Source organism: Oenanthe melanoleuca, chromosome 2, assembly GCF_029582105.1.
Source record: "Oenanthe melanoleuca isolate GR-GAL-2019-014 chromosome 2, OMel1.0, whole genome shotgun sequence".
NCBI classification, from domain to species: domain Eukaryota; kingdom Metazoa; phylum Chordata; class Aves; order Passeriformes; family Muscicapidae; genus Oenanthe; species Oenanthe melanoleuca.
This window is the reverse complement of record NC_079335.1, coordinates 134,147,347-134,174,624: the sequence shown is the minus strand read 5'-3', so window position 1 is coordinate 134,174,624 and position 27,278 is coordinate 134,147,347. Positions and strand designations below refer to the sequence as shown.

The 27,278-nt window shown below is 37.0% G+C and overlaps 1 protein-coding gene across 6 annotated transcripts in view; it reads left to right on the top strand.

Moving 5' to 3' along the window:
- ZNF438 (zinc finger protein 438) overlaps positions 1-26,964 on the top strand; it is a 49,867-nt gene extending 22,903 nt beyond the window's left edge. For 3 of the 6 annotated variants that reach the window (XM_056484939.1, XM_056484938.1, XM_056484940.1), the window contains exons 4-7: positions 7,941-7,995; positions 17,988-18,092; positions 22,621-24,463; positions 25,982-26,964. In XM_056484939.1, the coding sequence (XP_056340914.1) occupies positions 7,941-7,995; positions 17,988-18,092; positions 22,621-24,463; positions 25,982-26,570 (2,592 nt within the window). In that variant the 3' untranslated portion in view covers positions 26,571-26,964. The remainder of the gene's footprint in view (positions 1-7,940; positions 7,996-17,987; positions 18,093-22,620; positions 24,464-25,981) is intronic. The other 3 variants (XM_056484941.1, XM_056484943.1, XM_056484944.1) reach the window with 3 other exon arrangements.
- The last annotated feature ends 314 nt before the right edge of the window (positions 26,965-27,278 follow it).

Sequence of the window (27,278 nt, the reverse complement as noted above, 5' to 3'; positions counted from 1 at the left end):
TACTGAATGACACAGGAAGTTTTATCAGAGGGATGCAGATTAGTGCTGAAATAACCAAAAATACTTCAGTCAAAATAGAATAAGTGATTGACTATTTCTTGTTTCTCTACAAAACTTAAGGGCCATCTGTGATTCTGTGAAGAATTCAGCATCACATTTCAAATGTAAATCAGTCAAATTGTGTGGGTGAATATAACTCTTAATCCTCTAATTATTAATGGAATTTTTAGGGCTGTGTTATCTGACACATTCAAATAAATTTTTTGTATGTGTGGTTATGTTTTGAGGTATCAAGTAGCTCCAGAATATGTTAGGACTACCAAATTGAACAGAACTCACTCTCCTTTCAGCTTTGCAGACCTGCAATGTCTTTCTGCAGTCTAAAATTAACAGAATCCTAAAGCTTTCACTGGAAGTTGTAACACTACTAGTAATAGATTATTCTTCAAATGTTGAAGTCGAGGAAGATAAAAAATCCCCAAGTGAAATATAACTAATGTTTTTTTTATGGTCTTTCCTTTAGTCTTTAAGGATTTTGGTTGATACCTTTGTATGTTAACCTCCTTCTGCTCTTTGAAATAACCTGGTCTTCTATAGCGTAAAAACAGGTTATTCATTAGTATATATGGCATTTTATTAGAAAATACCTTTCTTCTCTGCCAATCACTGAAGTTCTCTTTAATCCATCAGCATAACTGATGGATTAAATATGAAATATGGGAGGCTTAGGTAGTTCTTAAGTGTAGTAAGAACTTTGCAATAGAAATTGATGGAAAAATCTGCCCTATGTAAGCCAAATTTTCAGCTTGTCATTTTCAGGCTGCCCTTTGCTGTCAGTTAGTAAATACAATGTGATTTCTGAAAGGCAGTTGTTGATGTTTTCAAGACTCATCCAGACTAAGCTGTAAGGCGAGTGTTAATATTGTTTTAAGCAAGGAAGTTGGATGGGATGACCAAGTGCAATTTGTGCCAACCTGAATGATTTTGTGTGTAGCTGTGTATACAATCATAGATGTTTGTCTGGTTCTGTAAAATTTTAGTGTAACTCCACTGAATTTGCTGTTTAGTGTTTATGATATTGTTTATCTGAAAAGAAAGCTAATGTACAGTAGCAGGTACACAGTGAGAGAAAATACGCAGTCTGGTCTTACCAGATCAAAAGAGTAATCGATTATGAACAAAAGTCAAAAAGTCTCACAATTTAATGAGGTATTGCAAACTGAAAACTGTGGTGGTGTGCAGCAATTCCACTATGAATGATGTAACATATTGCTAACAGAAGTGTAAAATACATAGATTGTGTCTGAATGAAATTGCATTGTTGAGAATCCCAGCGAAGTTTCTAAGTAGTTTTGTCCCAAGCAATAAATGAATGCTTAATTAAGAACCAGGTTAACATGGGGAGAAAAAGGACTAGAAGGAACTGTGCTATTTGAATCTTAAAATGAATTCTAGATTAGTCATTACCCACTAAGAATGGTACACATTTCTGTTTCTTGTTTTGTTTTAAATACTAAGTTTAATTTGAATTTAAATTGTAAGACTATGGACAGTGTAGATTTCATGTGGTATGTTATAAAAATGAAATTTTAGTTTCCAGAACTATTTTTTCTAGCTGTCCTAAGAATCAAAAACAAAATCTTTCACTTTGTATTGATTCATCATTTCACAGTTACTTTCACACCATTAATAACCAAGACTGTATTTTAAATCAGAAGCTTTGACCTTTTAATACAAAGATGTTTAACCCAGACATGGAACTTATATGAGTCTCCAGTTTGTGGCATTTAGAACACTCCTACCAAGAAGGGATTTACTAAGGAAAACATAATATGACAATCTGTCTTTTTAAATTGGAAATTTGAAAAAAAAAAGATGTTATTTTTTGACGTTCAATTAATTCTCTAATATTAGGCATAATAGTGACCATGCTTTTTTGAATTTCTTTTTGGAATGGAGTTGTTTTTCCTAAATGGAAAATAGTTGGGGTTATTTGTAGCAATAAAAACTTTAAGTCCACTTTATTTTAATACACATACATTTCATAAAATGAAGAATCAATAATACACCTTCTTTAGCCTTCTCTTCTCCCAGTGTCTTTTTGAGAAATTTCACTTTTATACTTTTTTTTGCAGTTCCTTGAATTTTCATTTTTTGGAGATAGTTATAGTTGTAAAATAATAATTAGTGAGACTGTATGCTAGTTTGTCCACAATAGTAGAAAATGTGTGAACAGCCTCATTTCATGTAGTGTGTGTGTTAATCTTTATTCATACAAGTGAAAAACCTTCAAGCTGATTTCAAAAGACTTATCTCCTCAAGAAAAGCAATCATTTTTCATTTGCCTGCTATTTTAAGCTGAAGGTTGATGTTGCCCTATGTTGTTTCATAAATAAGCTTTTATTCTCAGCAACATGTTACTGAAAGTGGCATAGAACCTGTCGTGTAGGCACAGTTCCACTCTGACAGATGGGCAGAGTGTGGGCTTGCCAGCCAACCATTCCCCACATCACCCAGCAGAGTATGAAGAGAAGCATTTTTGTCCAGGATTGCCACTGTGGCATTCAGTGCATGTAAGGCTTGAAGTTCAGGAAATGCGCTCGGACTGGTCCATCTCACAGGATGACCAAAAGTTTATAAATAGCCTGGGTTTTAGGTTCTGCTGGGTTTGTACTGTTCTGTTTCTTTTTGTGGTTCTGCTGAAGTCATCTAATGGGCTCAGCCAAAAGAATTCTGCCATGGACACACATTTCTCCGTGATGAATTATCTAAGTATGGAAACATAAGCAGTGAGCAATTTCACACACTGTTGTTTGTGACTATATGCATGTCTCTTTGGATATAGAATAGGAAGACTAGGATCTGATACAGGATTAACTCCTGATGTAAAAATATGTGAAATAAAAAACATGGAGTAAATTAGCCATTTGAGACTGAAGATGTGAATAGTGAAATGCAGAATATTTTCTCAGGTTTTCAGAAATGCAAATCAGCTATTGCTTGGTTATTGGGGTTTAGGATTTTGGAAGGGGGTTTTGTATCTTAAACAAATTGGCTTAATGCCTTGTGCTTGATTTTATGAAGTAGCCAAGCACTGCAGGCTTTTGGCAAATACACTTGCTTGAACAAATGCTTTTGTGTGTTACACTAGTCTGTCATTGTGTCTGTCATTTTTGTCTTCCTCTCTGTTTTTTCATAGCTTCAATGTTTTAATCTTTTATTTCAAGTCTAACTTGGTCTTTATATAGCAGTGGATTTTGCCAACTTTCCTGGAAGCTGTGCTGATGCAATACATTCAGGCTTCTTGGGGAACTTGGTTTCAGTTTAAAAGTTTCTAAATTTTGGGAAATACTGTTTGCATGGCACTCATTTACAAGGTGGCACAGTATGTGAAAGAGCAGGTGTGAAGAATGAAGTGAATAAAATTGCTTTTGAAATACAAATGGGCATTTCATTGGCTTCTGTCAGGAGAATGTATTTTCTAAACTGTACTAAGTATTTAATTTTTCTTTTTAGTTAGATGTTTTCCTTCTGAAATTAAATTACATAATATTTGACTAACACTTCTTTACATGCTTAGTTTTAAATTAAAATTCATAATTAAGCTTAATATGAAATTACAAGATTTGATTTAATGCTTTCTTCCAGTGCCTGAACTAATGTTCACTGCATTAGAAGGTGCAGTTGTCATTGAGAAGCTTTGTTCTTTTAACAAAAGGTACCAAAAATAAATTTGGTTAGGGTCATAGTGGTCTAGTTTAATACTGTTATGATAATAAGTCCTATAATTACTTTCAGGTAGTTCTTCCTTCCCAGAGGATGAGGTTTTTAGTTTTGATGTCTGCTTAAAGCATGAGGATGACAGTAAAATTAATGTCATAACCTTTGCAGCCTATTTATCGCTTTCTCTGTAATATCCTAAAGGATTTTGTGTAACATCGAAGATAAATGTCTTAGTATGGACAAGCATCGAATTAGGTTAATTGGGTTCAACTGATATTCATATTCAGTGTGTCTATCAGGACACCTGTTTCATATAAAAGACCTGTGGGTATCTTCCTGTGAAAATTGCTTTTAAATTATTACATATATATGCTGTGCTTCCTTTGGTTGTTAAAGACTGAGTTACAGTATGGGATTTTTTCCCAGTTTGCTTGCTATTTTTGCCTCTTAGGGATAATGAAATTTATCCTTTCATTCTCTGGTAACATCAGGAATAGTACAGGCATGATAGAGCTTATTTTATGGCATTAAGAGAGATTTTACTTTCTAATTCTGTCCAGCTTCAACTCCACTTCACTTGAAATTCTTGTAATAGATTTCTTTTCATCTCTGACTAGTCAGCAGCAGATTTCTAGAAAACTAATTTGAGTTCTGGAATACTGTGATTTGAATGATTTTATTTAGTGTCTTAGAGTTATAAACTGAGCAAAACAAACTTTAAGATTATATAGAATTTAAAATTTTTTATCATTTTAATAAGCTCTCAGGTGGAGAAGAATTTATGATATTGGCAGATAGAAATAATTGTATAATCTCCTCTATTTGGAAAGAGTCAGTTTTGGGCTCAAGTATAACCAGGGAAGAATGAAAGAACATCTGCCTCTTTAGTATTGAATGAAAACATCAGGACATACTGAATTATTAGTTGGTGACCAGCCTAAATTTTTTTCTGGATGTAAGAATGTAAAGGAGGTAACAAAATTTAATTAGTAATTTAGGGTTGTTTTTTTTAATATGCATGTTTTTTTCTTATGGGAAGTAGTCATACCAAGCCAGATTTATAGTGAAATGGGGAAAAAAGCCCCAAACCTGCTCAGGACAAGTGTAAGTATTTTTGTGGATGTTACAATCTTCAAATTCTAAAAGTTTGAATCTATGTCCTGTACAGAACTTTTTGATAACACTGTATTTTATGTTCAGATAATTTATGTATTTTATGTTTCCAGATAATAAATATCTGTTAAACATATTACAGCCTAGCAGGAAAGTGTCAAACTGTCAGAGAAAGGACCAAAAAGACAGGATTGCAGTTGATGTATTTGAAAACAGTGTAAAACAGAGAGAGGAAAAGTGCACAATGTTTATGGTTTGCTTTGTATACTGTATATGTAGTCAAAGAAAACATGCTTTAACACAGTCATACATATAAGGATGGATAGAAAAATTTGAAGGGATCATAAGAGTTTGTTCTGATTTCAAAATCTTGAGCTCTTCAGTTTTTCTAAAAAGGGAGGTTACTTGGTTAAATATCTTCAAATATAAAGTGTGGTGAAAGGTTCTTTCATATAAAAACAATAAAAATACTATTCATGGATTGCTAAAAGAAATTATCAATGTTAATTGGAGAAATTATATTCTTTAAATTATTATGATTATTATTAAGAGCAGGTGATCAATGTCTGTCAAATAAGCACTGGATTTTCTAGGTTAACACCATTACCTTGCTGCAGTTAGAGTTGAATTCAAATCAGAGATGCCTCTACAAATTGTTTGGATTTATAGGATCCAATTTTGTGTTACAGTGTTAGGGTTTGTGGATATGTCTGGAAAGAACATTGGAAAAAATATCTAGAGCTATCTATTTCCACATGGTATTCTAAGAATTGTTAATCTGTATCCTGAAGTCTCATTTGTTATAATTCTAAAAGTAGATGGTAACTATAGATGGGGCACCCTCAACACAATTTAATGCTCCCATACACAGGGAAAGACCATGGAAACTGAAATAAATGTGAATTTGAAATAATAATTTTGAGAAGCTTTATTTGAATAATCAAATTGTTTTTACAAGAATGTGTTGCTATAAATATTTCAGTATGTTTTGAAGTGCTGTAGATACTAAGGGGGAAGAAAAACTTCAGACTTTGTTTCTCTGAAAAGCTGTTACTGATCCATATGGCCTTAAAGAAGGATGACTTGCAATGTGGGTGACAGAGCAGTTGGAAACGCACACTGATTTCTAGAAGTGTCTCGCCATTCTAAAATTACATCAGTGCGGCCTGTTCCATTGTTGGATGTGCAGAGGGAGTTGTCTGTATGTTCTCACAGCACCCAACTGCATGTAGATGAGCCAAAGTGTGTTTGAGTGCGGGGTCTGACAGCCCAGAGGTTGGCTGCTCAAGTACCATGGACAGAGGCTCTTTGAGGAGTTGGGATCTGCTGATTGGCATCACAAGCAGCTGTCAGGAGATGCTGATTGTTGATTCACCTGAGCTGCTTGCTAGGTGTGGCTCACAACAGAAGGTACAGGTACCAAAGAGCTTCACCTGTTTGCTCAATGTTGGCTCAGTGTTCTTCTATGCTTTGATGTTGAACTTCCTGAAAATGGAATTGGTGTTCACTTCTTTAGTGCTACCTACAGAACCATCTTCTTCCCAGAACCTCACCTCTGCTTTTTAAGAGTCGATTGCTGATAGTAAAGAAATATATTCAAGGCTTATTTTGTTTGGTATTTGCATCAGTGTTTATCCAATGTATTTGTGTATTTAACCAAAACTAACCTTTGGTACTTCATGTGCTCAGAAGATGGGTCTTGAGTACATGACTGGCATGTTCCTTATGTAAGATTCTCCTGGCTGTTAAATTGGTCAGAAAGTCAGCAATCTCCACATCTGTGGAGCTGGTTTTGTTTTTGGGAGTGTTGTAGATTTGCACTGGTATGAAAGCCTAGATCTGAGTAAACCCCCAAGAAGTTGTAGTTCCATCTGTGTCAGTCAGTGGACTTAGCTGCTACCTTCCCAAAGCCTCTAGCTGTATCAGGACAGCAGGAGCTTTATACTGTTTGTGATGTCTAACATGTTAGTGGTCAGTTGAACCAAATTATTATGCAGCCATTCCAAAGGCTAAGCCATCTTCTGAAAAATAAATCTAAGTGGATAGCAACAGTTTTATATTGTCATTGTATTATCCTATGTCTCTCTTACTTGACTGTTGAATCAGCTTGAAAAGCACACTCAACTGCACTGGAAAGAAGTAGCCAATTCTTAATTTACTGAGTGGCCATTTAATGTAAAGTCAAACACAGTGCATCATGTCTTGTTGTAAATACGAGCTGCACTTTCAGGACAGAAGTCAGTGTAATGTTTGGCTCACAAGAGCAAGGCAATATCTTCATTGTAGCATCCGTGGAAGATTCTGCTATCAGTTACGTGGGATCCATGCAGTCACATGGAATCACAATGGTTTGGGTGGGAAGGGATCTTAAAGGCCATCTAGTTCCAACAGCCCTGCCTGGCTGGGGAACCTTTCACTAGATCAGGTTGCTCAAAGCTGCATCCAGCTTGGCCTTGAAGCATTCACAGCTTCTCTAGGAAAACTGTTCCAGCGCCACACACAGTAAAGAATTTCTTCCTAGTATCTAATCTAAACCTATCCTCTTTGAGTTTAATGCCACTACCCCTTGTCCTGTGTGTAGATGCACTTGTAAAAAATCCACTCCAGCTTTTCTGTTGGCTGCCTTTAGGTACTGGAGGGTGCTGTAAGGTGTCCTTGGAGCCTTCTGTTCTTCAGGCTGATCAGCCCCAGCTCTCTCTTCATAAAGAGATGCTTTAGCCCTGTGATCAACATAGGTGCTCTCCTCTGGATCTTCCCCAACAGGTCCACATGTTTGAAGGGAAATGATTGTCTGTATTGTCTGTGATTCTTCAGAATGTATTGTCACGTTGGGATTCATGACTGTCCTCTTTCCTGGATTTAAGAGGGTTGTTTAATTACAAGAAGCTTAAGTTAGTAGTACACAGTGTTGAAATGTGGAGAGCACATATAGGGGTCCAAAGAAACACTTGGTTTAAATCCCTGGTGTTGTGTTCTTGAGAGCTATGGACATATTGGGATCTATTCTGAAATACAAGTCTGGAAACTATTGCCACTGTCCTGTTCATTTTTTGTTAGTTTCTAAGAAATTATCAGAGCTTCTAAGTATCTGTATTTCTTTCTAGGAGCATTGTCGTAACTTAAAGGGCATAATGCAGAATCCGTTAACAGTTTCTGCAGGTATAGTATGCTTTCTATACTTTATTTAGAAATTAGATGCTTGTGATTTAAAATGTGGAAGAAATATATTCATTATTAATCATTGTATTGCTTGTGTCTAGTATTCTGCCGTGGTATGATTTGAAAAAAAAAAAAGCCATTACTGCAGCATTTATCACTTTAAACAATTACAATAGCTAACATTGTTTTCTTCTTTAGGGCATTGCTAATTACTGTTAACACAGTAGTTGAAACTTGAAGTGCATAAATCTGCTTCTTCTTTGATTTAACAGGATTAAGTATTCAGGTTGTATTAAATTTTTTTAAATCCTCATATATTTGAAAATCCCTGCTATATTTGATCCCCACACTAAATGGGGTCAAATCTATCTGCAAATTATGCTACACATTTAGGAATAAATATTAACTTAGATTTTTTTTTAAAAATGCCTTTTCTTCAGCATTCTCATCCTTACTAATTTTTTTCATGTTTAATTCTTTCTTTTTGTAGTCTCTTCAAAAGTTGTCTTTCATTTGATTTTATTTTCACAAGAGTTGATGTCTTGATTTTTTTCCCCTCTGTTATTAGTAAGGGTATTTGTGTTTTCAAGCCTCTAAATGTATAGCTGTAACTTCAGTTTCCTTTCCCTTTTGATCTGTGTCTCAATGCTAATGTTTAAATATGATTTTAACATGAATGTCATTTTTAATGATACTTAAATGTGAGTGAATGTTTGATGGATATGACATCAGCTCTAATGGACCTTTCAGAACCATTGCTGGTTGTCATTTAAATTTCCATTGTTAGTACTTATGTTAATTAAGGAGAGCACTATCTATTACTTAATTTGAAGCCTTGAGCTTTTACTGTCATGTAAGTTTATACTTTACCTGTTTTGTGAAGACTGAGTATTTTTATGATGCTGTAATAATTCTGAAGAAGCTGTTCCAGAAGCATGTCATTCTATTTGATCTTAGTTGATGAGTTTTGTGTCTCCTGAGACTATTCTTTCAAGAAAGACAGTACTTACTGTTGGGTAAAGCTGTCCACCCCAGAGTGTGCTCTGCATTCCTATGCTTGTGACTGAAGCACTCAATTCTACTACTTAAAAGAATTAATTTAATTTTTCCTTTAAGTAACAGGAATTTGACCTTGGTTATAGTCTTATGTTAAAGCCATTTCGTAAGAGTAGTAGGAGAATATAAACTGTGAAGCTGTTTGCAAACTTCAAATTGATAAAGCGTTTGCTTTGAGATTTTTTTAAAGGCTTTTTCTTTTCCCCTAAATCAAAATCCATTCCAGTCAGTATCCTGTTAATAGCTTGTACCCAGAGGGAATGGTAAACTTTGAAGTGAACTTCCATGTTAGAAATCACAGAACAACAGAATAAGCTGAGTTAGAAGGGACCCACATGGATCATAGGGTCCAACTCCAGGCCCTGCACAGTCCCACTCCCAAGAGTCACACCCTGTGCATGAGAGCATTGCTCAAATGCTTCTTGAATTGCATGGGGTTTGGGATTGTGCCCTGTTCCAGTGCCCAGGCACCCTCTGGGTGAAAAACCTTTTCTTGCAATGAGTTGTTCCCTCAGTCTCCTCCTCCGCAGGCTGAACAGACCAAGTGATCTCAGCTGCCCCTCACACAGCTTCTCCTCAAGGCCCTTTGCCATCTTTGTGGCTCTCCTGTTTATGCTTTCTAACAGTTCTGTATCCTTCTTACACTGTGGCACCCAGAACTGCCCCAGCACTCGAGGTGAGGCTGCCCCAGAGCAGAGCAGGACAATCCCTCCCTTGCCCGGCTGTGCTGATGCCCCCAGGACAGGGTTGGCCCTCCTGGCTGCCAGGGCACTGCTGGCTCATGTTCAACTTGCCATGGACCAGGGCCCCAGGTCCCTGCTCAGCACTTTGCCTTGTTGAACTTCATGTGGCTGGTGATTGCTCAGACCTCTGGTCTGTCGAGATCTCTTTGCAGGGCCTCCCTAGATCATGACCAAGAGCTATGTCTGTGTGAAATGGTGATATTCTACAAATATACTAGTCTTCATATATTGTTTTACTATGATACTTTTTTGTCTTTATATTGAGTACCACTTGTTTCTTAAATGTAGCACTTTGAAAATATGGAGGGTATTAGTAATTTGGGATGATTTATGTTCAACTGTATTGTTGGTACATTTCTTACAAATAAAACCTTTGAAAATAGATTGGAAAATATTGCAAATGGAACCTATCCATCAGGTACATTCAGTGTGGCATGTTTGTCAGTGTTTCTGTACTTTGAGTGTGCTTGCTTTTTTTCATTTAAGTATGGAAATAATGATTAGTGCAAGTTCTTTGAGTGACAGCTAAACCCTTCACTGCTGCCATTTGTCGTGTAATAGCAGGTGTTCTGTAATTTGATCTGTTCTCCTTCAAGACATCTATTTTCTCAGTTTTAAAATATTTTATAGGAAGAGTGACTATCTTTTATGTAGCAAGCAATTGTAACACCATGTTCAACTAGATGCACTTCTCTGAGCAATGATAAGCATCTAACTTGTCAAATTCTATTTCTTCCTCAGGATTATGAAATTACAATTTCATTCATATGACAACATATGACACGACAACAATCACTGAAGCATTATGTTTGACTATTCACACTCATGTTAAATATTTACTGTTGAGCAAGTGTTGGTATTTTTTATAATGCTTCATAATGGCATACAATACCACTGTGCCTTAGTGAGCTGAAATACTATTGGCATTATCAGATTTATAAAATGCTTTTGTTAAATGGCTCTAACATGAAAGAACTGTGTATCTTAGAGAAATATTTTGCAGAATATAAGGCTGTTTTGGTTTATTTATCTAGCAGGTTTTGTCTTTTAAAAATATGCATTGCAAAAGTATATCACATGCTAAAGTAGTTTTGTTCTTTGAGTATGTTTATTTTAATTTTTTTAGAATTATAGGTCGAGTGTGATTCTATACATTTTGTATCCATGTTAGTATGGCTGTTTGGTGCTGGGAGATCTCAAACTTCCATTAGCCTTGTAAATGTGTTTCTTAGCATCAGGTCTCACTTTGCTGGAACCCCTGCTGCCTTTATATCATTAACATAAATGCAGGTGCAAATAGCATTTATGTACTTTGATAGAAAGCAGTTGGAGACGTTTCACTGTGGGACACAACACTTTCAGATTGTGTACATCTGTTCAAATAATGTATCCAAGCCAGTGACATGAATGCAAGGATAAAAACATCTGCCCCTGAGACCATTTGCCATACAGCAGATGCTTACATCTTTATTTATGCAGATGGTTTGTGTGATGAGCTGAGCAATGATGAAAGCAAGAAAGTTTCACAAAGATTTCAGGGTATTCCTTGGGATGGGAAAATATGTTGGTAACAGTGCTTTGTTTTCACATGTCTACTGAAAGAAGAATATCTAGTGTAAATACTGATGGTTTTAGTAACATGGACGTGCCATTTTGGGCACTGACTAGATTAACACAAGATCAGTAAAGGATTTTTTTTTTTTAAGTCTCAGGCACAATAGTCGTACTGCAGTTATAGAAGATAAATAGGTTAATAGAAGGAATTACTTTCAAACGGGAAGGATCAACTGCTTTGCTTTAAGATGCTCTCAAGTTATACAACATTGAATTGACTGAAAAGTTTGCAGAGGTAGAATGTTTTGAAAGCTAACTCGTCACAAAGTTGCTGGGAGTTTGGGTGCGGCGCTGTACGCGATTCCGCGACCTGGGGGATTTTTCAGGACAAGACTTACGTATTTAGCATTACGAAGTTTTTAGGCAAACGGAATCGCCTGTGCGCTGTTTGAAGCTGCCGGTGGGGCAGGGGCCGTGAGCCGGGCTGGGGGCGGCGGGACGGGCAGCGACTCCCTCTGCTGGCCCCGCTCCGGGCTCTTTGTCCGCACACCGGCACCGGGCTGAGCGCGTCCTCTCTGCCTGCATCCCTGGCGGCTGCGCTGCTGTTCCCATCCCCTCCTCTGCTGGCCCCGATCCGGGCTCTTTGTCCGCACACCGGCACCGGCACCGGGCTGAGAGTGTCCTCTCTGCCTGCATCCCTGGCGGCTGCGCTGCTGTTCCCATCCCCTCCTCTGCTGGCCCCGCTGCCAGGCTTTGCTGATCCATAAGCACCTCTCTGCAGTGTATTCTACAGTTTGTTTACAGCACATCCAGCACCTTTTCTCGAGAACCAGCGCTGCCGTTAAACAGCATGGTGACTAGCATAGGTAAACTAGCAATGCCAGTAAGCACTGCAAATAATTGTAATTATGCACTGGGGGACGAAAACCAGTCAGATACTGTAATTTAAATTGTTTTCTGCTGCATCCTACTGCCAGTAAGGTCTAGCTGTGTTCAAGTTCAGCAGCAAGTGATAATTTTATATATTATGAAAATTAATGTTTGCCTAGCCAAGACCATAGTATTTCAAAAGATGTTTTAATTTTCCTATGCTATACAGATCCATGTCTGTCTTTGGAAAAATGTACATACCTATTTGAAGCACTGTGGAGATCCTTTAATCTTTATTTGTGTTTTAATCTTTAGCGGAATTAACTACAGGTAACAATGTTTTGCATATCTCAGCTAGAGCTGAGAGTTTTTCTGAAGAAATCTGGCTCATGAAGAAAGAAAAGAGGGCACAACAAAAACCTTAAACAGGGATTCCCCATTCAAAACTTAGACCACTTAGGTAATTTTCAGTGAAATTACTTATTAAAAAAATCCTCCTGAAGATAATCTCCAGCTATCCTTGAAGTTTAACAATTGTTCTCGACCTTTCTTTGGAGAGTGATGAATTTGTGTATAGACTCAAAACAGGCCAAAATAGGCCAAGCCAAGACTGGCAGTCTTTTGATCCTCTGTTCATGAGGGAACATTTTTGAGGTTTGTACTGCAGAAATTACCATGCAGATGTTTTTAATGCCTCGAGTAAAATATGGTTGCTGTGTTGAGCCAAAGTGGCAAGTCAATTGTTTTCTCTTGCATACAATCTTTCTTTAGAAAAAAGTGCACTGATTGTCATAAAAAAAGTACTCTTTAGTAGGAATAAAATTTTTGCTTTTTTGTTGTGTTTTCTATTTGCACATCAGTATTTGCAAAAAAATAAAATCTTAAGAGTAAGATGCCTAATTCCTGTGCTGAAGTGACACATACATGTTTGTCCCAAAGAGAGTTGAACTCTCAGTAAGATGTAGGTATGTTCTCTTTTTTGAAAGAAGAGCAAAAATCTAATCAGAAACTATTTTATGATTTTATTCACTAAATGGTTCTACTTTACCATTTTGTTCTGCATAGTTTTGAAGAATTTTGCCTTCATTTTTTAGCAGTCTTGGTAGCTACTGTTTCCTGTACTTAGGAGAAAATAAGTCCCTTAATTACGACTTATATTAAGCCTATTAAAATTTTGTCCATGTTGATTTGATCTTGATAGACCCTTTAGAAATAACTTTACATTCACTTTACAGTGGATTAATTACTGTTTAGGTCCATATCTTTCTTGAAGGTCACTAAAAGAAATTTCCCCTAGCAATTCTCCTAGGAATTTTAAAAAAACCAATTACAGGTATTTATCCCCACTTTCTAAAGTACCTAATTTATATTTGCAATGCTGTTGTGGGGTTATGAATTACTAGTTTATGACCAATGCTTCCATCACCTCCTTCAGCTATTTTCTGAACAATTAGTTCCCCCAAGTGGCTGCATTACTGCAGCCTCGCTTTGCAAATCTTCAGGGATGATGTCCTCTGTGGAACAGAATGAGTGGGCAAAACCAACATATATAACCACTGGACTTGCAGTGACAGCAAAATAATTTCCATTCTACTCAACTGCATCTCGTCAGAGCACCAAGAGATCTAGATAATGCATACTTTCAGGCTTACTTTGTTGGTTGCTGACACTAGCAGAGGCATAAAGAAGCTGAAATACACTCTTTGTTGATGTATCTAACAGTATAGCTCAAAAATAAGTTGTTAAATAGAAAATTAAATCAAAATGAAATTCAGTCACTGTTTGTGTGGTGGCCAGAGGCCAGGCACCATTTTGAGCCCTTAGTTCTTACATTGCCATAGTGAGAAAAGTCTGTATGTAATTTCCTCAGCTGTAAAGGTGGAAAAGGTTATTAGTAATTACAGATGCTTTATGTCTAGCATTCTTTATGCCAGTTTGCATTTCTTGATATGAAAATATTTTGATCTGCTTAAGACCTAATAATTTTGTTGACCTTAATATGAAATGAGTAGCTTATAACTTGAAAGACTGTGCCTTCAAAAAAATGGAAAGCTTTTAAAGTTCACAAACACTGCATGAGAGGTGCTAAAAAAAGCATGTAGATCTGCTAATAAATTTATTTTAAATTCACTGCAAAAGTGTCTAATAATCTCTTATGTATATGTATTTGGACTCCTAGAAAGGACTTTGAAGACTTTCTTCCTTTATACAGTGGCAAAAAAAGGCTTTTTATAATAGGAGGTTTTGTTAAGCCATGCACTGCCCACATTATATATAGGAAGCTGCTTTTGAGTAGTGATTTACCTACGTGTGAATAAAACATTTCAGGTTGCAACTCAAAAAAGGTTGCCTTGAAGCTGTTGGCCACTGATTATTCCCTGCAGGAATAGTATTTCATACATATTTTAAAAGTTATTTGTGATGGGATAATACAGAGGTATATGAAATCTAAATCTATTAGAAATCAAAAATTGTGTCTTAATTATTACTGTTGCTAATGCTAATATAGTGACTACATTTCTCAATGTGTTGACTTGTATTTAACAAGTCTGCTTTAGTATGGGGTTTTTTATGTTACACTTTCCTCTGGGGACAGTGGTACTGAAGCCAGGATGCTGGTGAAAATTTTCTTCCTTATATCTAGTCTGAATCTACTTTCTTTTAGTTTAAAACTGTTGTGCTTTGTCCTGTTTCTGCAGGTGTGAGATACTGGTGAAAGCCAGGGAAAAAGCAGCTTGGATTTTCTCAGGCTGCTCAAAGGAAAATGTAAGAGAAGGAATTAATAATAAAGATTAAGCACTTGCAGGGTGTGTGAGAGACGTGACAAGAGGTGTTACCTTCCTTACACCAATGAAATGACTTCTATCCTCAGTTCCACGATCTAGTCTATAAAAGTGTGCTTGCTTCTTTATTAAAGGCTTTTGCTTCTTTTCTGTCTCAGAAGAAAGCCATGTTGCTGTATTTTTTCACTGCATCCTAGCTCAATATCAACATGCAAGAACTGTAAAAAAGTGCTGCTGTCTTTCTTTTCAGCCCCCTTCAGGTACTGTAAGGCCCCAATTAGGTCTTCTTGGAGCCTTTCCCAGACTAAATAACCCCCATCTCTCTCTCAACCCTTCCTCCTACAAGAGGTGTTCCATCCTTCTCATCATTGTTGTGGCCCTGCTCTGGGCTTGCTCCAACAGGTCTCTATGTCTTTCCTGTGCTGATGGGTCTCACCAGAGCAGAGGGGCAGAATCCCCTCCCTCCCCTGCTGCCCACAGTGCTTTGGATGCAGCCTGGGACACTGTTGGATTTCTGGGCTGCAAGTGCACATTTGTAGCTCACAGTCAGTGTTTTGTCCACCAGTACCCCTGAGTTCTTCTCAGCAGAGCTGCTCCAAATCACTTTAGCCCTGCCTGTGTTGATACCAGAGACTGTTCTGATCCATATGCAGGAGGTCATGTGGTTCCCACAGATCCAGTTCTTGATCTTGTCCAGGTGCCTCAGGCATCCCATCCTCCAGGTGTGTCAGCTGCACCTCTCAGCCTGGTTTTGCCTGCAGACTTGCTGAGGATGCAGTCAGTGCCATTGTCTGTGTCACTGATGGAGATGTGAAACAGCACTGGTCTCAGTATGGACCCAAGGGACACCACTTGTCACCCATCTCCATGTGGGTGTGGAGCTGTTCACCATTACCATCCAGACAACTCCTTATCCATCCCATAGTCTTCCTAGCAATAGAGTCTATACCTCTTCAATTTAGAGAGAAGGGTGTTGATAAGGACCATGTGAAAGGCCTCTCCTATGTTCACTTTCAAACAACAGAGGAAGGCAAATCTGGAAGTTGAAAAAGGGGCGTAATCTAATTTTTTTTCTTAAGTTATGTTAAATCTGTATAAACTTTGGCATATATCAATATGTGGTTAATAGTGCAGAAAGGGCATTTCAGGCAAAAACGAAAAACTGAATTAGAGAGGAAACTGGAGAACTTCTTAATTGCAAACTATGTACCCATGATCTTGGATTACTGTATGGCTTACTTCTGCAAGGTGACAGTTTATGCTAAAAATAGTTTAAGCTTATTCCCACACTGAAAAGTGCCAGTAGAAATTTCAGTGTTGAACATCCTCTTTAGTGGAGTCTAATTAATGTAAAAAAAGATGTGTACCTTTGTTATTTCAATGTGCTCTTCTCTTAACAAGAGTCTTTTGGAGACCATTTAAGGAATACAGAATTCATCCCACTGCTCACAGAATTTCTTGAAATGTCCTAGAATCTTAATCCCTTAAAATAATAAACTTGCACAGACAGTAAAGTATACCTTTCTGAATTATAAAATGCTTATTGCACAACTAGCAAGTCACATTTATGCTCAAATCATATTTAATTAAATATAGCTTTAAAGATACAGCTTAAAGTTTCTAGCATTGTAACAAATTATTTTGGTCTTGTTTCTACTGTGGAATACCGGAAAAAGTTTTCTAAGTGTATTTGCACATTCTGTATCTTAGTGTTTGTGTGAATGATCTATGGAGATTTTCCAATCTTATATTAAAATACTTTGTTTTATTGTTTATTTTTCTAAGCTGGTTTAAATTACACAAAAGCACTTTTATGTAAACATAGTTATAATACTCTTTAAAAATCAAGTACTAAAAAGGTAAGAAATGTGAGATTCGTCTTTTGACTTAAATGCTTTTCCTTTCCACATCACGTGTAAGGTTGGTTACCTGTCTAAGTCTGCATTTAATTTTCATATCTCACCTTGACTCTCTGGCCTGGACACTTTTCAAGTCATGTCCTTTTTCTGCTTGCCCTGTATATTCTCCTGTTTCTCTTCCATACTGTCAGCTCTACAGTTCAGAGATAAGGAGAGGCCGTTTCCTTGTTCCAACTTGGGTGCTTGGACCTAAAGCCATAGTTCAGGGAAAATCCAGCCCAGTCTGAAGCAGGAGCACGTTCAATAGAATCTAATAATTGGAAAAGTTAGCTTGAAGTATCTACTGAACACATGTTCAGAGTCTACAACTTTGCCTAATTTGGGCAGCTTTTCACAGATCAAAGAGACATTGCTGTGTCGCGTATGAAGGTGATGCACAGATGTCACTAGATTTCCTTTTTTTCAGACGTACTGAGAATGGCTGGTATTTTCTGTTGAAGTCAATTTTAGAAAATTATCTGATGTAAATACTCAGAACAGAGCATTCCACCCAGATATTAGCAAAGGTAGAAACAACTGCAAATTAATTGCTGTAATGTATAGAGCTGGACAGTCTGATTTGTTTGTAGGCTTTATTATTATTAATCTTACTTTGTATAAGTGTGTGGCAAAACTGGTTTTGAATAAAGAAGTCCAAATTCTCTTTTCTATAATATCTGCCGTTTATTTACACAGAATTATGGAAAGTGTAAATGAACATGGAAATTAGCCCCTGTATTAAAACTACTCAAAGCTACTGAATCTTCATTTTTTGAAGCATTTTGTTTTGCTGCTGTTGACTGTCTGCCATGACACTGAAGCTAAACCATCCCATCTGTTTGTCACATTAACCAGCTTTACTCAATTATTAAGCTATCACCTTGCATTTGGCATGTAATATATTGGATCTTAAAGTGTATTTTGAGGAGAGAAAAATGGCAAGGAGCAAAAAGTAATAGTTTTCTTAATGCATTAAGTGGAAGTTAATGTTTTATATTGACATTTAATAGTCTTTGTTGGTTTTGGGGGTTTGGTTGTTTTGGGTTTTTTTGTCCTGGGATCTATTTATAACTGAAGCACTTTTGCAGGTGGTGTTTTTTTGCATGCTAATCCTGCAGAGAAACATTGTGTCCAACAAAGTATGCTGGGTCAGCAAAAGCAAGAAACTTGTGCTGGAAAGACAGTATCCACAGGTATTTAGTGTGTATGGAGATTTGGCAAAATGAGTGATTAACTATCATTGGCAGAGAAAGATCTAATGTTGTGTGTTAGACAGTTGTGCACTTCTTTCTTTCCCACAGAACAGATACTCTTCCTTTCAAAGTCAGCAAAAGACTCGACAGTGTTAATATGCATTGAGTATTCATTAATCTTCATCTGTATTCTGTCTTTTCCTTCAAAACAAAATGATTCTTCTTTTTGGTGTTATTTTCTCTCATATGTCAGTTCATACACAAATGAAATACATACGTGCACAACTGTTGTGGAACTACAAAGATTTTCATTTAAAAAATGAACACTATTACTCAGTGGTTTCTATGGTGGCTGTTTGGTGGTTATTTTCAAAATTGACCAGATAGTACTGAAAATTAAATTTCTTCTGATACTTTCTATGGCATCTGACTTCAGCAATGTTGTGTGCTTTACATAGGGAACAGATTAAAGGAAGTATGAAAATAAGGCAGATTAGGCTGGAGTTGACCAGACTTGGATGACTCAGGTAGGCAGAGGAATCATGAAGAAGCAGCAACCCATAGAAACTCCATTTCCTCCAGAGGGCTCTTCCCAGCATGCCTCTATCAGAGAATATAATGTATCATTTATTTTTGTGTTGGTGTGTCACTGTCCACTTCTATACAATTTTAAGGTTATTTAGAAGGGATGAAAGCTTATGACATCCTGCAAGTATCTGAGGGATTTGATACTTGCAGGTCCTAGCATGGTAAGCATTAGTCTTTTGAGGCTTTTAAAGTAAATAGGTTCAACTGCATTTGGTTTAGCCTTGTGTGTAATTATTTAAAAATATCTACCTGTTGCCCCAACTCCACACTCATCTGAAAGACTGAGGACACAGCAGTTAAAAATGATTTTCACATCCTTCCAATATGACATCTAATGTTTTCATGTATTCCCTTTGTTAATAATGAAAATTTTAAAGAAAGTATAAAAATTGTTGCCTTCCAGTGAAGGATCTGCAGACTTACTTGTAGAAAGAATGTTGTCTAAAACAAAGAGCCACCCTCCCAAATGCCATTGCAGAGCCTCCTTTAACTGAAACTTCCCTTTCTTAATTGAAAGACTTAATGGGATTGCATAGGCACAAAGGCTTTTCCTCAGGTCACAGATGACAAGACAAAATGAGTCCTTTGAATCAGAGACAGAAATCATTTGGAAGAAATGGAATGCCCCTGAGAGATGCATGTGAAGTTTCCAAGCTGCCTTTGCACAAGCCAGACAGCCAGAGCATATCCGAGTCATTCAGTGTGGTGAAGACACGAATTAGCGCTGTGTTCAAAGGAAGTTGTTGAAACTTTTCATCAGCAATAAATGGGAAACAGAATTTTGGTCACTGATTATACTTGCATGCTCTGGTGACGTCAGGAGAACCTCCAGTCTGTGAATTAACTGGTTGCTTTCTCCTGATCCAAGATGCTAAGGAGTCTTCCACCAGTTCTTCCATTAGCTTTCCCAGTCTGCAGACAAAATGTTAATGGAGCCTGAAGCATCATCAGGCAGCTAGTCTGCATCTAGCCCTTCTCTATATTTAGGCACTGGGTAAGCAGCTTAACAGCAGTAGCTGTGTTGGAGGGGAGGGGAGGAAAATGCAGACTCTAGTATTCCTGTGCTTACCAGAAGCATTGCAATGAATACTGGTGCACTAAAATGTCTAATGTAAACTTGTGAAAAAGGGGAAAAAAAAGTTGCACTGGAGGTTGGTACCAAACATAGCTTGCCTGGAAAACTTAAGATATAATTACACTAGTTGGAAAAAGTGTTTGTATAACAATCCCTTCTCAAACAGTTATATCAATTCTTAGTATTGTGTTACCTTTGTAAGAAGGGTATTGATCTAAACAGACCTTGTTCTCAAAGAGCATGTTTTGTTTGATATTGGTGAAGGTCTTGGCTTTTAGAGCACCATTCTCCTGTGGAATCCTGAGAAAATATGTGGAGATACTTTCTTTATAGAAAAATGATTTTAGTGCTTAATTTACTTTAGGCAAATCAATGCATTTGAGAAACATATGGTTCTTTTTAAAGCTAATACCATACATTATTTCTAAAAATATTTCTTCCTAACTTCAAATTAGCCTTGTTTTTATGGCTGCCATTTGTAGAGGTGGAATGTCCACAGCAAAATTTCCACTTTTTCCTGTAACCATTGGTTAAAGAGTGGGTGCCTTTTAACTTGGAGTAGCACAGGTAGCAGTCTGGTGAAATTCTTGCTTTCCTAAAAGATTTATGTGAATCAATGAATAACATTTTGAAATAAAAAGGGAGAAGAACAAGAGAAAGGAGAGAGAATGGCAACAGCTTCGTGTTGAATGTTGTGGCAAGCTGAATAGCTGCTGGTTTGGAAAGTCTTTATTGTCAGTGTATGACAAGCATAATCTTGAAATAAGAACTGATTCTGTCCCCTAAAAGGAAAGTACCCTTATTCTGTTATCTGCTGTTTTTAAGCTATATGGTTTGACCTGTAGCTATCATTGAAGTTCAGGGCTAGTTTGGTTAGTGATTACAATACTTTACATAATTTATTGTTCTTCTCAGATGTACTTAAATTGTTTACTCAAAAGCAACAGGAAGATAGCTTGTAGGAAACAAATTATCATCTGACTAACAGAAACCTTAATAGCTGAAAATGTAAAGATTTCTACATTTTTAGTGACTAAATTTTAAAAAAATAAAAATTGAGACTAAAAAGTAGGAAAACAATTTTAAACATATCATGTTTCTGCTTTTTCCAGATTGCACAAACCTGGACTTATTCCTGTGTGCAGGGATGTCAGTATTTGTGTAGGACTTCCAGGTGTACAGTAACTCAGTCTGCACAGAATGTCTAGAAATACAGAACATCTCTACAGGCACTGAGAAGAAAGAAAGTTATGGTGGTGCCCAGTAGTTTCACTTGAGTATAAAGAAAGAATATAATGGACTTGGGGTTTGATGCAATAGATGACAATAAAAGGATCAAAGGCTTATGCCCTGCATAGTTACTGCTCTATGAATCTGCTGATCAAAGAGTTTTGAAAAGCATTAGATCTACTAAATATGAACTGCACAGTTTATATGTGATTGCTCAGTGAATCCAGCATGTCCTGAAGGCAGTGCTTTAATGCACATGTGCATACCATGGATATGCATATGTATCTGTCCAGGAGCTCTGGTCATGAAACACGAGAGGTCTGTAGCATGCAGTGCTTGTTGCAAAGTGTCTTATGTCTGAGAAAAAAACCCAGGATTAAGATAAATTTAATGGATTTTCCAGTGTTGGTACTAACTCACCTTTTTAAGTCCAGAATCACCTATAAATGCATTTGTAATACAAGTCTCTAAAATGGCAAGGAATGAAAACTTTCCTATGGAATTATCTTACTACAATATTTCAAGGTTGCAGCATTTACTTTCATATGTTCTATTCAAATGTGATTCCTCTCTCAGATGATTTTTGCTTATGTCTAAATTGCCTTTCTGCCTGGGATCTTTGTAGCTGGATTTTCAGTGATAGCAATTTCCGTTTTTCAGGAATCCTATTCCAGGTTTTGAGAACTGGAAGCATCAATAATTGAATTTGGGAGTGGGTAATGAGACTGATAGATGAAGTAGTAGTGGTACAATTAACTGTGTATCAACTCCTTTTCTGTGGAGTCTGAAAGGTCAGCAGGTGTCTTTGCTGCCTAATGCATATTATATATTTTATAATTTTCCTTTCATTTTAATTACCCTCACATTATTCGTTTCTAAAAACATTTTTGACTTTTGCAAGCACAAATAGAAACAGGAAGAAATTGTTATATAACCTTGATAAATTGCTTCCTTCAAGAAAATGTTTAAATAACTTATTCCTGTAGTTCCGTTCTAGGTTAGTGGCACATGAGTAATTTTTGTGATTAGGTATTTAACAGTAGTTTATATTCACATATTTTTTCAAGTCCTCTTTGATTTTATTACACATTACTTGCATGTTTTGTAGCAGTATTTTTTCTAAGACTTCATCAGGCAAACATTGGTCTATATCTGATAAAACCCACAAATGCTAAATAGTAGAGAATGTCTGAAAGATGGCATGTTTTTGTTTGAGATAAATGATCAGAGCTGGTGCTCAGAGAAGTTTTGTGTCACAGAGCTTAAATCCTGTCCCTGTTTTTTCCAGAAGAATATTGCCAGCATGCTCTTGTAGCTTTCCCAGGGCTGAAGAGGCTTATGGGTGTATTTGTTCTGAAATGTCATGTATTTCTAACATAAAATGAAACATCAAATTAAGATTTGATTCAGAGGAGATTTTTTCCAAATCTGTGTTCAAGTATATTGCTTCAGACAGTGCTTTTGTCTATGAAACTTCTGCAATTCTAGATTTAATTTGGTGGTCGTTTAAATGCTGAAATATTTTTAATAAGCTTGTGTGTAATAGTATCCTTTGTAAGCAGTTTTATTTTTGAGGGAGTAATTTTTAAAAAATATTTTGTATCATATTTCATCTTTGCTGTGCTATTTTTACAGATAAACAGAAATCCCCTTCGGATATAATACAAAGTTTTCAGAAGAAAAGTCAGTTTAGGACCATTGCTCCAAAAATGGTACCAAAAATTTTAACATCTGGAGTCGTTTCTTGCCTTCAGTCATCTTTGCCTGAGCCAATGGCACCAATTTCAGCTTCAGCTTCTAAGCCCCTGGTGGTGCCAGCTCAGAATTATGCTGTCATGCAGGTGGCTGCTCACAAGGGCACATTTTCCCTGTTGGCTGTGCCCTGTATTGCTCCTGCCCTAACTCAGCAAGTTCAGCAGTCAACTGTGGCACCATCAGAAAACCTGAAGCTGCCCATCCCCAGATACCAATCTGTAAGAAATAAATTGCTGAGTGACAAAAACCCAGCACAGATCTCTGGTTTGAGTCCACATAAAAAGATTCCTACCAAAGCACTGATCTCATCACAGACTTCCCCCATGACTGCTCTACCTGAAGACTGTTCTAAAGCTCATTCGAATTCAGATTCAGCTGAGCAAGGTATGAGAACAGACTGTGACTCAGCTGAAATTGAAGTTGTCACATTGGTAAATAAAAGCAATTGTGTGAAATCTGGATCTCTTTTAATGAACAAAACTGAAATTGCTAGCAATAATATTTCTGGACCATCTGTAGTTGAAGACTCTCTATCCAAGCCAGCAAGTACAACTAATCCCATGAAACCAAGTCTACACTCTGTGAAGACAGCGTTGGAAACCACAAGAGAGTCACTCCTGACATCTGGGAAACTAAAGGAAAAACCCACTAATTCTGCAAATCCTGTTGCTGTCTTGTCACCAGCAGTTTTTGGCAGTACGATTCAGACAACTCCATCAACACCAAAAGGCAAACTTCCTATTTTGCCGTACTCGAAAATGAAAAATTCAATGTTCTACGAATCTAAGCAGAATGCTAATGCTATGGACATACCTGGTCATTCACTAAAATCTGAATGTGAAAAGATACCATCTTTGATGGAAACCAAAGCATTTGGTAAGCAATTAGGTGTATCATTTACACAAGTCCCCAAACAAGCCATCCGAGAAAATACCTTCTCTCCATCCAGCAAAGTGGATGATGTCGACAGTCTTAAAAAATTGAACAGTGCAACCTCTAAAAGAAGAGGCAGGAAAAAAAGAGCTCCAGAAGATTTATTGGCTTTTCAGGCCAAGAGAAGGAAATGCATCATTAGTAAGTTTAGAGAAGGAAGAGAGAGGGCAAAGGCTGATGCTCAGACACCTGAAGACAATAAAGCAGAAGCAGTGAAAAAATACCGCAGTATCAGACCGAAACCAGTGGTAGTTGTGCAGGCGTTCACACCGCTGACTCCTGCAGCAATCGGAGAGACGCCATCTCACGAGCAAGACTTACTTTTAAATGGTTCACTCTCCAATAGATGTTTAAGTTCCAAGCACAGTGATGTCACATCAGCTAGATCAAGTGGTCTAAGTAGAAATACATGTTCAGCTGTCCCTAAGCCGCTGCACAGATGCCATGTCTGTAACCACACGTTCCAGTTCAAGCACCATCTCCAGGACCACATGAACACGCACACGAGCAGGCGCCCCTACAACTGCAGGATCTGCAGGAAGGCATACATCCACTCTGGGAGCCTGAGCACCCACATGAAGCTTCATCACAACGAAGGCAAACCCAAAAAGCTGGTGTGCTGTGAATTCTGTGCTAAAGTTTTTGGCCATGCCAAAGTGTACTTTGGCCACCTCAGAGAAGTCCACAGGGTTGTTATCAGCACAGAGCCCTCCATTAGTGAGCAACAGATGCATGATACTTTAAAGAAGAGAGACAGGAATATAAACGAGGCAGAAGAAGCTACAGAGAGGTGAGTTTTCACTAATTAAATGCTAATGAAAACTGGATTTCAAGTTGTCAGTGGAAATTAATAAACCCTGCTTTTTTCCCCCAAGTGAGAATTCTAATGGTTTAAATATTCCTTTCAAATCTAGTCAATCCATTAAACCAACCAGTAAATTTTAGGTGATTTATTGACTATAAATCATTATTGACACTAGAATGTCCAAAATAATTTTGCATATATTCTAGTTACACCTGATATATTGTCATATTTGAGTCAGTTGGTTTCTCATGGTTAGTGCTTTGTCTTCTGTCCTATCCACTTTGGGGTATCTTCCCTAGACGGTAAGGGAACCAATTGCAGTAAGTAAAAAACAATTCATATTTCAGCATTAGCTTGTAGTTTGTTTTCCTTGTTAAATAACATTATCCCACTTCCTTTTAGGGGGTGCTGTGAGCTAATCCGTCCTGAGTTTACTGCTGCTTTTGCAATCACTCAGCCAAGTAAAGTTAACATGCACTATATTAAGATGGATAGAACATACTTTTACCTCTGTATTATGATTTTGAGGTGAAATCTCTTGGTACAGTATAAATATTGCCTTTTTTTTCCACTGTGCATTTATTTTCACTGAAGAGCACTCAGAGGTTCAGTGTAACTCCTCACTGCAACACTGTTTACTAGTTTTACTTTTTGTAGCTCTACTCTCTGGAGCATCAGTCAGAAACTTTTACTGTCTTGAGATTAAGAAACACCTGTAGTTTTCTGTCAGTCTTAGTAGCTGTCATACAGTGAATCGTTCACTTTATCTGTTTTGTTGGATAATCTGTCTAATATGTGTAAATACACAGTGTTATGAGACCCTTCTTGTAGATGTTATGAGAAGATGTCTGAGGAGATTTTGTTTTGATTGTCTTAACCAGGGACTGCCTGTGTATCCTTTATACTGCAGAGCTGTCCTAAATCAGGGAGAAGGACTGATTGCCAGTTAGGTATTTAAACTTTTCTAAACCATGTTACCGACTTGTAGGAAAAAAGAAAAAAAAGCAAGAAACTTTGAAATTTCATAGTTTCCATCTTGGAAAGGGAGGTGGTTTTGCCTCAAATTGACCTAGATCACTCACTGTAAACAAGTAGGTTTCTCTAAATTGTACATTACAGGTAATAGTAATTTTCACTTTTCTAGTACAGCAGTAGAAGTATTTGGATAGACCTTACTGAGCCAGGAGCTTTAACAAAAATTGAAGCATTTTAAAGGCTGTTTTTGTTAAAAGGTTATTTCTACCCATTAATTTTAGAATCAGTTCTTAAACTCAGAAGTGTCATTTGATTTCAGTTTTTTCCTAATCAGCCTTACTATTATTTATTTAGTTTCTTTTTTTTTCCTCTTCCAAATGAATTAAATACTGTAGAAAGAATGCCCGCTTTTAATTAAATGTATTTCACAACTGTCATTTCTTCTTGGAACTTGTAAGGACAGAAATTGCAATCCCTCTTCTCTGCCTGGCTAATACTTAAATAGTTTGTATTTCCTTTTTTTAACAGGGGAAATAAGTGCAATTTTGAGGACCTATTCCATAACCCGAGAGGAGTGAAATTACAGGTCAAATGTGGTCGATGCCAGTTTATTGCAGAGTCTTTTGGTGAAATTAAGTTTCACTTATTGTGTTGTCATGGAGAAGAGATTCAGGGAAGAGTGAAGGAAGGGGATTTGCAAGGAAGCAGAGGAACAAAGGGGGAGCTGGTCATGCATACAACCCACATGTGGAAACAGCACGAGAGACGACGTTTGGCAAAGTGCAGTGCCCGTCAGGAGGAGCTGTGTACTGTTCCAAAACCAAAGAGACAGATAAAACCAAAGAGACAGATAAACTTCCACTGTCAAAATAATGTCAATATTTTACCTAAAAGTGTACCACCTCAGCCAGGAGGTACTGAAGCCTCCAAGGAGATGCAAAATGTGGGGTGTGGTACACCAAGGAAAAAAATAGAATTTCGGTCTAAAGCAGGGTATAACTGCATTTTATGCAAACAGTTATTTGGAAGAAAAGAGGATCTTTGTGATCATTGGCAGAGTCACCATAATTGTGAAGACCCTTCCACTTTATGGACAATTTTTACTTTGGTTTCTTAACCAGGAGTTATTGAACTTTCTAATAATGGTGAATATTGAGGCTCAACTCTACAATGCTATGAAAAACATTAACTACCTTACCAAATTGGTTTTTTTCACTATCTATGCTGAACTAACTCAATGGATGTATCACTTCAAAGGTTTGTTAGTTGGGTTTGTTTGGGATATTTTTTCAAGTCATACTAACCTTTATTTTGGTGACTAGAAAATGTGTTTATTCCATATCATTCCAGATGGATATATGGAAGCTGATTATGAATCCGTGTACTTAAAATTAATGCTTAAGGAACTTTATAACTGCAAATACTCAACACTAATGGTTAACCTCAAGAAAATATATTTGCGAGTTAAATTATACTGTACACATAGAAATAAATAAATTTATATAAAGTCATCTCAGTTTTAAGTGAAATTACAAACCTGTCTGCAACTCAGGCCCCAACTATGCTTCCAGATTTTGTGGTAAATGCATATTTCCATACAGTTCTCTCATTCATTTACATGGGCATACATGCAGCTGGCACTCAGGAGCTTTATAGTCTATAATTTAAGAACTTATAATTCTTGTTTTCTTGATTTCAGTGTCTTCAAACATGTTCATTGGTTGCAAGTGTTTTTGGTGTTCAGTTCTGTCCTGGTAACAGCAAGGATCTTTGTATTTTAGAAGTGAAAACTCTACATGTATTTATTTGCCTGTAGCTTTTTGGG